We start from the raw sequence: 16,206 nt of genomic DNA on the forward strand, positions 1-16,206 counted from the left end.
TCTGGGGAGTAGTACGCCTGAGGGCCATTACAGAGAAGGCCTGCTCAGGATTTGTGGCAAAAAGTCATAGGAAGGAGGACTATTTGACTTTCAAAATCCCTGTTCCAACTGTGAGATTGTGCAGCTTTCTTTTAGACAGGATGAAGGATGGAGCCCTGGCATTTACCCATTAAAGTAATGATAAGTAGGTCTAATTTGTGGTATCTGTAACTGATAGTTTGCATTTTAAGGTTAAGATATTTTATTGCTTCCAGATGGTCAGCTAACTTCCAGCCAGAGAAACATTACTGCAGAGTTTAAGAATAACTATGATGCAAAGAGAGATTTTAATTATCATGTAAAGGATCTAATTAAAAAGACATACAGTATTCGGCTTTTCACATGCTCAAGCCCATAAAAATCAGTAGTTTAAAAAATTACTTTACAGAGGAAATTGGAAAATTATTCAATTTGAAGCAGAGACACTTAAGGAATTTTCCAAATTAGGGAACAAGAGTTAGATTAACTGCGTGTTCCTAGATGCCTTGATTTCCATGTTGTTCCTTCTATTCTGTTTTATGGCACAAACTTGTGAAGGTTGTTCAAGTATTTTTACTTTTGTGTTACTTTATTTGTACAATAAAACAGATTCTCTTCGATCAAGCAAGCAAGCAAACAGCGATCAAAGCAAGTGATCAATGTCTTGTTCTCTGAATTTGAGACCTGTGTTCAGATCCAGATTCTCCCACTTACTGGTTGATCTTGGGTAAAGCACATAACCTCTCTGAGTCTCAGCTTTCTGGTCTGTGAAATGATCAGCCCTCTCCTGAGGGTTTCTGTAGTATATCATGAAACAATAAAAGTCAGCCTTGGTTATCTGCAGAATTTTAGATGAGGCCAAGGACTCTGGAAGTCCCCTGAGGAGTGGGAAGAATTCTACAGATACGCTACAATGTATTGTCTTCTCTGTGACTTACTCTCCCTGAGTCCTGAGCTCTGCAGCACAGGAACATTTTGCAAGAGAACCGGTGATGTTTGTAGAAGGAATGATGGGCAGAGAATCCGCCTGCAGGCAAACTGAGCTCTCTGGCTGTCAACCTTTTGGAACCAGGAAGCTACTAATGTGCAATACAGTGTCCTTGAATATACACCATCTTCCCACTTTCCCTGCATGATACCATCAAGACCTCCTGATCCACTGGTTCTCATTTTCTCCATTTGGCACCTGGGGACAGTGCTGGAACATAAACCTGAAAATGACCAACCAGCAAAACGCAATTTGAAAAATGCCCTGTCCTTACTTTTTCCCTTTGTGGCCACCAGTCGTTTTCAAATCTCCCACCCCTCCCCACATTGCCTCTCCTTCCCCCTCCCATTCTAACTTGACCCGGGGGATTAATTTTTTTATTTTGATATTAAATTGAATGGGGTGACATTGATCAATAAGAACACATAGGTTTCAGGGGAACATCTCCATAGCATTTGAACTGTTGATTGCATTGTGTGCCCATCACCCAAGGTCAAACCATTTTCCTTCACCATGTATTTGTTCCTCTTTACTCCAAGGGATTCATTTAATTTGAATAAACTTGAGGTCTGCAAACATGTTGATCATGTTCTTGAAGGCTGATGTTTCCATATACTCCACTCTTCTGTACAGCTCTGCGAGGCTCGGCCAGACGTGATAAAGAGAAAAAATACCCCTCCTCCTGCTGCTCCAGGTTGGAAACCCTAATTTATTTAGCACCAAGGCTGTTCCCGTGAAAAGCAAAACCCAAACTGACAGCGTACCCATAACCTATAGAATCTTTACATTTCTGTTTTCTGCTGCAATTGTTGCAAATGCTACTTGAGTAAGGGGAGGTGGATGAGACCTGAGGGGGCATCATGAAAGAATGAGGTGTGGTCTCCTTTCCTTCAAATCAGTGGATAACAGGACAGACGTTCCATTTTCTGGACTCCCCTGTAGATCTCATAAGGCAGAAAGGCGGCCCAGATCAAAGGATGTGTTATTTGTTACCTAAGTGACCGTAATAACCAAGCCTACGTCCTGATGGGAGTAGTAGGTAGCTAATGCCTTTCTGAATATTCTCTTCTTTATTCATGCCCTCCCTCCCTCCCTTCCCTCCTTCCTTCCTGCCTTGCGCAGAAGTCAGACTCAAGGGGAAGAGGAGGAGGCTCAGGCCATAATACCTCTTTTCAATAATAAAGCACAGAGCACTGACTACATACAGCAGGTATCAGCCACATCCCTAAGCCCAGGCGGGTTCTCGTAACTATTGGAGACAAGGAGGTTCTGATAATTAGGATACAGCTGGTTCTGATAACTAGATTTGGGTAAGTAGGAGAGGCCAAGCCACTCCTTACTGCCAATTACATAGAAGAGGGACTTGCATCTATATAAGGAGTTCTTCCAATGCAATGAAGTAATAATCCATTAAAAAGTAGAAAAAGGATTTGAACAAACATTTCATGAAAGAACATTTGTCACCAGGAAAATGATTCTCAGGACCTGCTGCCTGTCACCATGAAAACCAATTACCCGACGCAGGTGCTAGTGAGAAGGCAAGAGATTTATTCCAAGTGCTGGCCTCCTGAGATGTCAGGGTTGGGGGGGGACTTTTGTCCTCAAAAACCCATCTCCCTCTTCTGCTGCAGGCAGGGTTTTTATAAGGGGGGAGAAGAAGCAAAGCTAGAACAAAGGAACCACAAGGAAAGGGCTGCGAGTTCTTTGCTAAGGGGACTCAGCACAGTTTGTTCAGGTAAGTGGATAGAGGTCCCATATCTCTCACATGGAGCTGGCATATCTGAGGGTCCGAATCCATTCCATTGTTATAGGAAACTGAAACTAGCAAGTAACTAATATACTAGGTGGGTTTTTTTGTTTCATGTAATAGGTGTCAACAGATCCCCACAGTCAGGCTGTACTCTTGGCCTTATCAGCAGCCTGGTGGGAGAGAGAGGGAAACAGCAGAGTCCGAGGTGTATCTCTCGCTTGAGCTGATTCGTTTGTTCTGATGTTAACTCTTGACGAGCGTCAGCAGAATGTCTGTGATTCGTCAGCAGCATTGTCATTCCTTATTCCGGGAGGGGAGCAGGCCTCTGAACTGCAATGAGAGCTGGGCTGGAGGTGAAAGGATAGGATTGATGAAATCATTTTGATTTGTTACAGAATACATAACTGTGATTACTAAACTAGTCATCTTAGATCATGGTTATAAGAGCAAAAAAACTGGATTTAACATTTTACAGAGATTCTCTTATAAGCTTACTTTGTTAGTACATTTTTAGTTAGCTCTATTGTGAAGCTAGCCAGACTAATATCAGTTTATCAGTAATATAGCATAGTTATTCCCAGTTACAGATTTATAAATGACCTACAAGCATACAAAAAGATGTTTATCATTATTAGTCATGAGGAAAAATGCATATTAAAATTAAATAAAATGATCGTTTCATACCCACTAAAATAGCTAAGATGAAAACGACTGACCATACCAAGTACTGGTGAGCAATAGAACTGAATCTCTTACATGTTGCTGATGAAGATATAAGCGGATACTACCACTCTGGAAGCCAGTGTGGCAGTCTGAAACGAAGTCAAAAGTATACTTACCATATCTTCTATTCAGTCTACTCCGAAGTATTTACCTGTAAGGCTGTTGGCCGCTGCCATGGCCGTGAGGTTCTCATTGGATTCAGGCAGACAGTAAAGGAACTATGAAGCCACCAAAATGGTGTGCCATTCTGTTTATTAAAGTCTCCTACTGGCGGACGAGCACACAGGCAGGGAAGCCCACTTCCCTTTCTCCCATCTCAGGCCCCCACCAGTCTCCGCAGTCCCCAGCCAAACCGGCTGGGTGGAAATCAGGATTCCCAAGCCCCAACTCCCAACTCGGTCTACTGTTCCACAACCCGGACTCATTCTCCAGGCTCTCCCTCTGAACTTTCTCTGTGCTCTCTTCAGCAAAACAGGCTGGGGAAAAATAACCTTCTCCAGTAAAGGCAATCCGCAATTTGCAATCTGCCGCCCTGAGGGCAAGCACCGGCAGCCATCCATAAAAAGAACACACACACACACACACACACACACACACACACACACACACACACACACACGGCTGCCCCAATACCGGAGAGCAAACCTAAAAAACACTTATTACAAACTTGTTTGCTCAACATTACCCAAAAGAAGTAAGAAATATTTTCACCCAAAGACTTGCATTTGAATGTTCATAACAGTTTTATTGGTATTAGCAAAAAATGAAATAACCCGATTTCCATCAACAGGTGAATAGATAAGCAAGTCGGAGTATCTGTATACTAAAAATAAATGGAGTATTACTCGAAAAACTTTTAAAAAAAGAATAAAACATGCTCCAATAGGAATGAATCTCAAAATAATTATTCTTAGTGAAAGAAGCCAGACAAAAATATATATAATTCCATATAATTCTAATTTTATTTATCCAGAAAGCAACCCAGTGTTTTTCTGGAGCTGGAGTTAGGATAGATTGACTTCAGAGGGCATGAGGGAAGTATTTTTTTTTTGGGGGGGGTGATAATAATATTTTCCATCTTGTAAGGAGATCCTGCTATTTGTAACACATCAGTGAACCTGGCAGACATTGTCCTAATAGCCAGACACAGAAATTTAAATAACTGCGCTTATATGTGCAATCTAAAAAACCGTCAAGGACACAGAAGCAGAGCGTAAAGGGGTGGTTACCAGGGGCGGGTGCTGGGGGAAGTGGGGAAGTGCTGGTCGAAGGGTACAAAGCCCCGGTGGTGTAGGATGAAGAAGTCTGGAGATAGAATATACAACATGATGGCTATAGTTCATAATGCTGTATTGGATACTGGAAATTTTATGAGAGAGTAGATTTCAGGTACTGCCATTACAGAAAAGGGTAATTAGGTAAGGGGAAGATGTGTTAATTAGCTTGACTCTAGTAATCATTTCACTTTGTGTATATATACCAAATCATCATATTACACACCTTAAATAAATACAATCTTTATTAAAAAGTAAAAATAAATAAATAAATAAATAAAGGAGACTATGCTCTGTCTTCAAAGTGGTGGTTGTTACACAAATGAATATATTTGCTACCACTCATTGAAATGTACAGTTAAAACAGTTACGTTTTATTCTGTTATTTACACCTCAATACCTTTGATTTTTAAAAAGGAATGGAAAAGCACAACTCTGAACACAAATCAATAAACACAATCAAAGATACTGCAGAAACTTCTGAGTGGGCTGAGGAATTACTGTGGGGAGCTATAACCAAAAATTCACAGCAGGAAGGCCAATCGGTTGTGCCAAATCGGAAATGTTCGGTGTTTCTTGTGGCAGCATTTGCCCCCCCCCCCCCAGGGAATTCCTCCCCCATAGTAGTTTGCACACAGCTGTCTTTCTGCAACTAAAACCAGTGATCTGGCTGCTGAAGATTGAAAGACAGACAGCGGTTAGTTCGTCCTGTACAAAATCACATCTCTCAAGTAAAGCCAAGTTACTTGTAAGTGGCAGACGATAATGGGGAATCAGGGGTGCCTGAACTCAGAAAATGTCAGCTAATGTGCTTTTATCGGTCTGCACTGAGACATGAATATTCGAAGCTTAGGGATGCTATTGTGGGTCTGGAAGGCACAGGGCAGATGTTCTGATGTCGGCTTTATGGATACCAATAAAGAAATCTCCTGTGTATTGGACACAAATAGGCTTTCAGCTCCTATCAGGTACAAATATCTCCTTTATTCCTTCTTACAGGAATAAAAGCCTGTATCTACCACAGTAAACACAAATCAAATGCCAGTGGAAATACTCCATATTTGAGGCTGAAGAACATAAACAAGGGCCACTGTGGGTCACTCTCGTGACTCATTCAGACCAGAGCCATTCATTTATTTTTTCAGTTCATTAATTCACTCACTTATTCAGCCAATATTCATTGTAAAGCTGCTGCGTGCAACATGCGGAAGAGATAGAACATGGTTCGGACTTTAAATCTCTCACAGTCCCTTTGGCGACAGAAATTTGAACAAAATAATTAATGATGCAATATGATCCTTGAGGTGAGCATTCACAAAGCTATGGGAATACAGACAGAGGGATAACTCACACAATCTAGGGAATTAGGGAATGTTCTGTGCACGCACACACACACACACGTGCGCACACACTCACACATGTACACTGGCACATGTATACAGAGAAGCCAGTTTGGCGAGAAATTCCTGATTCTCCACCTTACTTTCAACAAACCACAGTGACTGTATCATCCGTGGATTTCTCTAAATGCACCTGAGGTTGAGAATTACAGAACAATGAATAAAGGAGGAAAGTTGCTCAGAGTGTCTCCAGTTCTGGGATGAAGAGGATGGCAATCCGATTTCCTTCATCCTACTGAAGCATAAAGCATCTTCTGGGTATGAAGAAAAGAGCGTTTCGGTATAATTTATTTATTCATCTTATTTATTAATGTGTGTGGATGTACTTATTGATTGCCACTAAGCCATTATCTGGACACATTTCCCCGAATCCTCTCGATGCTTGGATCTGGTTGTATCATTCTGGATTTCCATTTTGTTCTGATTTCCTTTTCAATTTTTCTTTGACTCACCTTTAACCTGTTTGTCCTCCTAGGCAAAAAGATCAATAAGGAAAAGTGTCGTGTGCACATTTTATAATGACATTCTGCAAATACAGGTTAGGAATAGAGAACTCTGGGACCGCCTGTGTCACGGCACTGGCTCTGCCCTGCTTTCCAGGCTGTCACTTACCAGCTGCGGAACCTTGGCAAGTTACTAAGTGTCTCCAGGCCTCAGTTTCCTCATTTGTTAAATGGGCATGATAATAATAGCACCTGCCTTATGGGATTCTTATGAACCCTATACCTATGAGTTTATACGTGGAAAATATTATAGAAGTTAGAACAGGTGTGACAATAGCATGACACGTAGTAAGTACCTGATAGAATTTGCTTTATCTTTTGTAAGAAGTATGTATTGTCTAAAATGTAGCAAACTGAAAAGTGAATTTGTTTAAATAAAAATTATGATGATAATAATACAGTTGATATTTAAACATTAAACAATTGGTAATATATCCAGTAAGGAAGGCGAAGTGACTGTAAAGAACAGGGAATCCCCAAATTCAGTTTTGGGTTTAAAGTAGAAAAATTCTATTATTTTCTTAATAATAATGAATGGATGTTTCCAGTGAGGTGATTTTGCTCCATGTGGTATTTCAGAGCCTCAGGGTCTTGAGGTTAATCTTGTCCTTTGGGTCTCATCATCCCCTTCATAGTCATGATAGGTTGCCTAGAACACAGAAAAGGGGGAAAGCAGGACCACAGCTTCCTTAAAGTTCTCAGAAGAAAGTATGGCCATGCCACTTCAGCTCATGTTCTGTTGAGCTTACTTGCATGTTCTACCTACCTGCCAGGGAGACTGGGCAAAGCAGTGTCTTTGAATCCCAAGTTTGAATGAACAACTGGCTCTGAAGGTTTATACCTCAAGTTTGGGAAATATTTCTTTTGGGATTGGTGGCAGGATTCTTCTTAGGGCCAGGGCCAAGGAACAGATGACAGTCAAGGGATACCCAGTGATGGAAAGGGCCAATTAGTCTTAGGCCCACTGCCCCTTAATACTAAGTTTTCCTTTCCCCTCTACGCCATTGTAATTCCCATGATACACTCTGCTCTTACAGAATATCTGTTACTCACAGTTGCCTTGAGTTGGAGGTGCCTTGGCCATGAAAGATGGGACTGTGATAGGAAAAATCACGCTGCACTCAGAACTATAAATATATTAATTTTTATGGCAAAAGAACTTGGCAGATGTGATCAGGATTAGAGACTTCGAGTTGGGAGATTATCCTGATTCTCTAGGTGGGCCCAATCTAGCTGTATGAGTCCTCATAAACAGAGAAACCTTTCTGGCTGCAGTCAGAGAACTGGAGAGATGGCAGCATGAAAACTCAGCCTGACATTGTTGTCTTTGAAGATGGAGGGAGGGGCCGTGAGCCAAGAAATACAAGCAGCTTCTAGAAGGCAGAAAAATCAAGAAGATAGGTTCTTCCTGATTGGCTCCAGAAGGGAATACATCCTGCCAACACCTTGATCGTAACCCAGTGAGACTTCTGATCTACAGAACTATGTTTTAAACCTCTATACTCGTGATAATTTTTCATAGTAGTAATAGGAAACTAATTCAGGGAACTATATCTTTGGCTGAGAAGAGGTGATGAAGAAGTGGCATAGAAACATGGAAGAATACTGATCTGGAAACCAAGGGTTATGAGCATGAGGTGACAAGGTCAGCCAGGTAAAGGTGAGCAACCCCAGAGGATCTTACCTTTAAAAATGTTTGAGGGGGAAAGTGTATCATGCAGCGAGTGCTATGGAAGACATTAAATAAAAGGGTAACCCTGGAGCCTGGGGAACTTGGGGACAATTTGTTTACGTGTTCTTGGTCATGACATAAGTTAAAGATGGCCAAGACAAAAATCCCATAAGCTTCTATTCATCCCAGAAATTCCACTTGCACCATAAGAACTCCGGAGGCTTGTTCTTTTCCAAAGTACTTGAAGAATGTTTTGGGCTGTTTCATGTGGATGCTCAGAAATGATGCTTTCCTGGGAGTTATCTTGGAAGGAGTTGTTACAGTCAGCAAAACAACTGAGGAAGCAGTTGTTTCAAAGGCCACTTCAGGAAGCTTTATGAAATCACCCAGCAGAGGTATTCTTGAACCCAAGCCACCACCCATTATAGAGAGGTCATTGTTTCTTACTGACTTGCAAATACATAAAGAAAAAGGCATTGTGGGGTATCCAAATACATGTTTCTTTATGGCCCCGGTGCATAGGTTATTGGGTAACAAATTGTGGACAAAGGAAGTGGTGTCTAAAACACCCAGAGGCAAAGTTCTAGTCCTTGAAAAGGAAGATGATAATCAATGGTTTAACACAATGTCTCCAGCTTTGACCCTGAGAGCCCGGGTCTGCTCTTGTTAACTGAAGCAGGACTGGCCAGGCAGGACTAGAGCTGGTATGGGGGCTAGGTGGCATCAGGGGGTGTGGCCAGGGCACCTCAGGTAGAGGGCCTTCATCACCGTTACTGTTGTGGATGGTTCGAGCCCCCGGTCCTCTGCTTTCTCTCCTGGCTGCCTCGTCCACTCAAGCAGAACCCTCCTGAGCAGCATCAGCATCTCACGGCATCTGTGCAGCCGACAGACAGCAGGGAGCACCCAGTCCGTTGGCCTCTCTTGTACACACTCACCCCAGAGCCAATGCGAGCGCTTGTCCTCCTATAAGGGCTTTTATTCATAAACAATGAACAATGATCAGACAGTGAAAAGTCACCTTCCATGCTCCTCCTTCCCACTTTTCTCTTTTTTCACTTAGAATCAGTGACAGACAATCTTTTGGTTGTGATGAATGTGTATTAAATGAAGAAAAGGTGCATGCATAAATAAAATAGAGCTTTGTGCCTATGGAAGGTAAGGTTCATCTCCATTTCAGAAGAACATTCCCAGGCCTAGGCATTCCCCAGCTATTGAGTTGTCCTTGGGAGCAGTGTGGGACCCCCGAGTGAAAGAAGGGTCCAAGGACAGGGAGGAGGGCAGGGCATTACCCAGAGCAGCTAGTTGGACTGGACCCCCGAAGGATTAAGACTCTGCAAACAGACCCGGGCCACCTTGTTTCTCCTAACTACAGTTTAAGAATTTGGTGTTATAATTTGTTTGCTATTTGCAAACAAATTGTCTCTTGCTAGACAGTACACCTCAAGAGGGCAGGGAACATGTATCCACAATGCCCTGTACACAAGGACACACAGCAAGCATTCAATGAAAGTTCAATTAATGAATAAGTCAACGAATAGGTGCTTTTGAGATTTATAAATTGTGGATAATTTATAGATACAAATCTGCATCCGTCTGACACTCCCTAATAGGGCTCTAGGGAAGACTGGGAGCTAAGCTGGGCCTTAAAAGGGTCTTGGAGTTTTAGAAGGAACCCAACAGTAGAAAGGAAACATTTTAGTGCAAAGCAACCCCAGGGTTGTCCTAACTTGGCAAAAAGTTCCTAGTGCTTTTTCATAGTGAACCCTACTAGAAAAAGATATGAAACTTGCCTACTCATTATATGTATAGATTTTAGAAATGATATACACGTGTGACTACATTGCATCTATTAAATATCAGTGACTTCTGGTAACAGTAAATAGAAGCTCTAATTGCTTCTTCCTGTGCCCCAGCGTGGTGTTCCGTGCAGCCACTTTGGTGGCCACTACTGCTGCGTGCGATACACATACTAACATACTCAGCACTGCTTGGTCTCTGCATTCACTGATCCCTCCTCTTAGCTTTCCCCCACTACACTGGGAATTCTTCAGTGGGTACATTCGCATCTTTGTTTTTTTCTTGAAAAACAAACAAACCAACCCCCAAAAGTTCAGTATCTGTTCCAACGCTATAGGGTTTATGAGAGTGAAGGCTCCATCTTTACACTTTTGGCAGAGCGAGTGGACTGGCGAACCTCTGTGAAGACATGATCCCTGGTTTTGTTTGATCTACAAGTATTTTGAACTCCTGTGATAGACCAGTCTGAGATGAGAGAGATTTTCTAATAGGCAAGCAAGGAAGGGTGAGAGCCAAGTCAGAGCTACATGCCACGTGAACCACGGTGATGAGTGAAAAATGTATTTGGATCAAAATCCTTGGTGAGCAATGGACAGAAATAGATCAGTCTCCTTCCTTTCAGTTTGCTAAACAAACATACCAATAAATACTGGTTTTAAAAATATTTGTAGATGAACTGAGTTTTATGATCAGGAAAGATTTTCGGAGCCATCTCAGATAAATTTCTTATTTTAAAGGACTTTAAGAATCGATTTACGCCCTGGCCGGTTGGCTCAGTGGTAGAGCGTCAGCCTGGCGTTCAGGAGTCCCGGGTTAGATTTCCGGCCAGGGCACACAGGAGAAGCGCCCATCTGCTTCTCTACCCCTCCCCCTCTCCTTCCTCTCTGTCTCTCTCTTCCCCTTCTGCAGCCAAGGCTCCATTGGAGCAAGGTTGGCCCCGGGCTCTGAGGATGGCTCCATGGCCTCTGCCTCAGGCGCTAGAATGGCCCTGGTTGCAACAGAGCAACGCCCCAGATGGGCAGAGCATCGCCCCCTGGTGGGCATGCCAGGTGGATCCCGGTCGGGCGCATGAGGGAGTCTGTCTGACTGCCTCCCCGTTTCCAACTTCAGAAAAAACAAAAACAAACAAAAAAAGAATCGATTTACTCCCTGGTAACAGAAGTGTAATAGGACACAGATCTGGTGAGTGGGCCACTGAGGTGTAGTTTTGTTGGTTTTACTAACTGGATTGTGGCAAATAGTGTGCAAATGACAGTCATTGCTTGAGGGAGGTCACCCATACCTCATGGAGGCTCTGGGTACAGGGCAACTGATGACTCTACACAGATCCTTTTATCTTTGTGTTTGTAGTTAAAGTGGTGGGGTATGCTACTTTGGGGCTTGAGACTTCACTCAGTAGGCTGAACTTACTCAGTTCATTTCCTTCATATCCAAACACACTTCACCTGTTGGCTGTAGTCTAGAGTTTCCTTTCTTGTATCAAGGTATGTAAGTGATCAGAGAGCTCTACCAACCTTGTATGCCTTGATGCTACTGATTTCAAAAGCAGCTGACATATGATAAGTATTTAGCTCATTATGTTTTTGCATATCTAACATATGCCAGGCAAGTTCTTAAATTTTTGGTGTAACTGACCACTTTGGAAATCTGATAGGAGTTATGAATCTTTTCCCCAGAAAAATGCCTGTATGACGTACATGCAAATTTTTCTGTACCAGACTGAGGGGTGTTTATGGACTTCTGAAGTCTACTCTAGTTGCCTCTGTGGGGAGGAGTTGGTTAGGGACATGGAACAGTGTTTTTTAGAGAATTGAGGGTCCAGTTCAAGTTAGACACCACCAATTGGTAATGTCCCCAAACTTTCAGGTGACATGATTTTCCCTGAGTACATTCTCTTACCTGCGTGCATGGGTATAAGAAAGAAGATGGTAAGATTGATTCAGAGATGGGGATTTTCAGGTTGGGGTAGTGGGAGACCATGTACATGAGTGTGTATAAATTATAACTGTTACTGGGAATGTGTCTGAATTAAATGAGCACCCAGAACTCAAGGGGAACAAGGGAAGGTAGAGAAGAACTCAAGAGGGGGTAAAAGCGCTTAGATACCTGGGAGCGAGGGAGAGAGGGGTTGTTGGTGACTGGAGACCTTTTGGTTGGGATTGAGAATAGGAGAAGTGAAAAGCTAAGGAGTGGTGGTCACGAGGTAGAATTTCAGTGCAGGACTACAGGAGTGAAGCACTTCTGTGTGGTGACGGGGTTTAGGGTGTGATCATGAGTCTAGGGTCGCAGATGTCATTTATGAATGTGAAAGCTGTCCAAGATGCATGCAGAAGTTGAGGGGAGGAATCTGTAAGGTACATGATAAGATAATCAGTTAATTTGGGTAAGGGACCTCTTTGGCTTTAGAAGGAGAAAAGAAAGCTCTCTGAAGTTGATTCTTGGCTGCAAACTTCATTACTCTGAGGCCATTTCTTCTTCTTTGCTTCCTGTCTCCTACTTTCAAATAGGTGTAGGCTGGGCGTTGTACCTATCTGGTTAGAGTCACTGACTACCTGGGACCCTAGCTCAGTGGCTCAGCCTCCCCAGTGTCAGTCCCATGGCCCAGTGAATGTTCAAAAATTATTTTTGCAGAACACTCATTGAGGGTGCTAGCTTCCATTTGTAGTGTGGTTATAACAACACCTAACTCAATGGGGTATTCAGTGAGATAACGTGGGGACCTTGCCTGACCCAGTATCTGTCTGTCATATCATAACTGTACATTAACTCAGGTTTCTTGTTACTCAATGCATTTTGTGCCCAACACTTGTGGTTAAAAACCGTCCCTTATACTTTGATGTGGCTTTTTCATTTAACTGGTTTATATTCGCTTTCCTGTACATTATACAAAAACCCATAAAAGTGATATCAAACCCAGGCCTAGGGTTCCAAGGAATGAAATAAAAGGATTGTTATATGTTTTCATGCACTTTTTTTTAATGTTAAAAATCAGTATTTAAAATAAGAAACAAGCAACAAAACATTAAAACTTTAATGAGATCGAAATGACATGGTGGAAACCACCAGATTCACTTCTTGGTCTTTATTAGTTGGCAGCCGGGTTTCATTTTTAGACCCAAAGAACTAAATGGATCAACTATGGTCTTTGAATTCCAGCATTTAGAGCTCCTGGATTTGAGAAGAGAAAGAGATCATGGAAACCCAGGCGCCAAAATATGCTTCTTACAATAAAATGCGTTTAGGGGTGTGGGTGGACACGGAAACTGTGACTTGGACGGTTACAATTTTCACACGGAGGGAACCCACCAGCCCACTAAAGCAAGGCCTGGCTCCCAAAGTAACAGAATCCAAGTCTCCAGGCCAGATTTTCCCTCTAGCCATTCCTGGCCACGCAAAGCGGAGCTGCGAGCACATAGAAAGGGATGTCTTCATCGCCAACCGGGATGGAACAAACCCACCCTCTCGGGAAGTGCTGAGAACCTAAGGGTCCCTCCAACGCCCGCAGCAGCCAACATGACTTGACTGCCCCCATCCCGCGCGGTGCCTACTCTTCAAGCGCCCCCACCCTTTCCGGGTGCGCGCGCACAAGCCGGCGAGCCGGATCGCTGTGCGCCCGGCAGCCTGCGGGCGGCGGCGGCGGCGGCCGATAGGCTCGCGGGGAGGGGTGGCCAGGGGCGGCGGCGGAGGAGCTTGCGCTGCAGCCGGTCCCCTCGGGCCGCGCCCCGCCGCCACCTGCGCTTCCCCTCCGTACTCTCCAGCGCCAGGCTGTGTGGACTCTCAGTGCCGCAGCGGCGGTATCACTGCGTCCGCCAATTAGGAGACTCGGCTTTTGGTTCCTAGGAGCGCGGGACGAGCAGCGCTACCCGTTCCGGCGAGCGGAGGGTGCGCCGCTGGAGTCCCTCCCGCCGCGCTCCCCACGACGTTTTTGGAGGGGGGTAGAGAACTGCCGTGACTTTTGAGGTCTGACTCCTCCAGGTCCGACTCCTCCTTCCGGCCAGCCTCCTGACGCGCCAGACCGGAGAGAGGCCAGTGTGACCCGCAGGCCCCGAAGGCTCACGGCGTGGTGTTGGGACTTGGAATGTGTCCTGAAACCCGCGGCTCTGTGCGCGCTGGTTAGTTTGGCGCGGGGTGGGGTGTCCCCTGGTGCGAGGGGCAGAAAGGACGTCGCGTTCTGTACCGCCTCCCACCCCGTAGTGCTGTCTCCACTTTGAGAGTAATTGAGACTTGAGCGTGACTGCGGAGTCGCGAGGATGCGGGCGCCGGACGCGGGCTTTCCTTCCCTCTGCCCGGAGTGATGGAACGGGTTGGTGATCGGAACAAAGGCGCCCGTCCTGGGTATTGGTTCCTCTGCTGAACATCGCTGGTCGCACACCGAGACGGCCGCCTCCGGACTAGGGTAGTGGCTGTACGGCCCGAGTTGCGGGGCGCTCCTCCGCGGGCGGGCGACAAACCCTTAGCAGGGCACCTGCGCATCGTTCCCTCCCCGGCGCCGAGACAGCCCCGACTGTCGGCCCGCTGGTCCAGGAGGTCCGTTGGTCTCGCAGCCCCACTCCCGGCAGCCCGAGAGCCAGCGGCGAACCACTTGCTGGTGCGGAGGAGAGGCACCCGGTCCCAGTCGTTCACCGAGAAGCCGAGGCACCTGGAAGGGGCCGCGCGCCGTGGAGTAAGTAAGCAGGCATCTCTGGTAGCACTTCTACAGACCCAGAGCTTCCATGTGAGCGATTTCGCTTTTCCACTGGGCGCCTGGTTCTCCCAACTGGCTCTGCTGCCTGAACATACGCTTTGTGGCGCCTGGAGCGGCAGGGATCCTCGCTGCCCGTCTGGAGTGTGAAGCTCGCACTGCCCCGGCTGCCCCGCGCCTCCCCGGGGCCCGAAAGGGCGCAGGTCCGGGGCGAGGGCCGTTCGGGCGTGTTTGATGGCTTCACTGAGAAGAGTCAAAGTGCTGCTGGTGTTGAACTTGATAGCAGTGGCCGGCTTCGTGCTCTTTCTGGCCAAGTGCCGGCCCATCTCCGTGCGCAGCGGAGATGCCTTCCATGAGATTCGGCCGCGCGCGGAGGCGGCCAATCTCAGCGCGCACAGCGCCAGCCCCATCCAGGATGCGGTCCTGAAGCGCCTCTCACTGCTGGAGGACATAGTTTACCGGCAACTGAATGGTAAGGACGCGCCCCGGCGCCTACGGGGCTCGGTAAAACCCCGGGGTCCTTGCGCACGCAGTGCGGGGGAGCTGGCATCTCATGGCTCCCACGCGCTCCCTCTTAACTCTGCTCTGTCTTGGCCAGGAGACCCGGGGTGCTGGAAGAAATTACCTGTAAGTTTGCTTTTGTTGTGGAAACATGTCAGTACAGCTGGCTCCCGGTCCTGGTGTGCAAGAGCGTGCACGAATCATTACCTGGACTCCAACTCAAGTGCAGATACCAGTCGCGTGGTCAAACGGGACTGGAGGCACAGACTGACTTAGAGGGAGGAAATAGCTCTCGGAGCTTAGCGTTTGATGGAGTCCAACAGGGAGGGACATTGGTGGGTTTTTAATTGTTTGCAGAGTGAAGGCCTCAGGTCTGGAGCTGATGCTCTTTAGTAGTAAGTTGGATGAGGTGGGCTGCGCCTTCTTCATTCCGCAGCCTAGGTGGAGGCTGCTATTAAAAACACACTTGGCTTCTCCTAAAGAGCTGCCTGAGGGTGATGTTCAAGTTCTCCGTGGGTTGGGGAAGCAGGTTTTCACAGTGTTGTATGGCGAGGTGTCCCATCCAATTACAGTACGTTCCCCAGATAACGTGGATTCGTTCAACCTCATTTCCTTAAAACGTTGATGCGATGCTGTAGAAACTTAACTCTTGCTTATATCAACTAGCCTGGGTGAAACTGGTTTCCTTATACCAGTCTTAAAGTCACAGAACCTCTCCACGATGTGAAATGAGGACTTACTGTAGTGATAGTTGTCAGACTCTGCTCCATATAAAATGTTCTTCGTGCTTTAGAAGAAGAGGGAGACTTAATGTGCCCTCATTGCATCTGGTCCAGGGACTGGTAAGTCATTGTACACTGGCTGTCCCCAAGGTCAGATTTAGAATTCTCTACTCAAGT

At 45.6% G+C, this 16,206-nt stretch overlaps 1 protein-coding gene across 1 annotated transcript in view; it reads left to right on the top strand.

The window, feature by feature from the left end:
* Window positions 1–13,558: 13,558 nt before the first annotated feature.
* GALNT17 (polypeptide N-acetylgalactosaminyltransferase 17) overlaps window positions 13,559–16,206 on the top strand; it is a 466,786-nt gene continuing 464,138 nt past the window's right edge. The window contains exon 1 of the mRNA XM_066274629.1: window positions 13,559–15,278. Coding sequence (XP_066130726.1) covers window positions 15,041–15,278 — 238 coding nt within the window. The 5' untranslated portion in view covers window positions 13,559–15,040. The remainder of the gene's footprint in view (window positions 15,279–16,206) is intronic.

This window comes from Saccopteryx bilineata, chromosome 4, assembly GCF_036850765.1.
Source record: "Saccopteryx bilineata isolate mSacBil1 chromosome 4, mSacBil1_pri_phased_curated, whole genome shotgun sequence".
NCBI lineage: Eukaryota > Metazoa > Chordata > Mammalia > Chiroptera > Emballonuridae > Saccopteryx > Saccopteryx bilineata.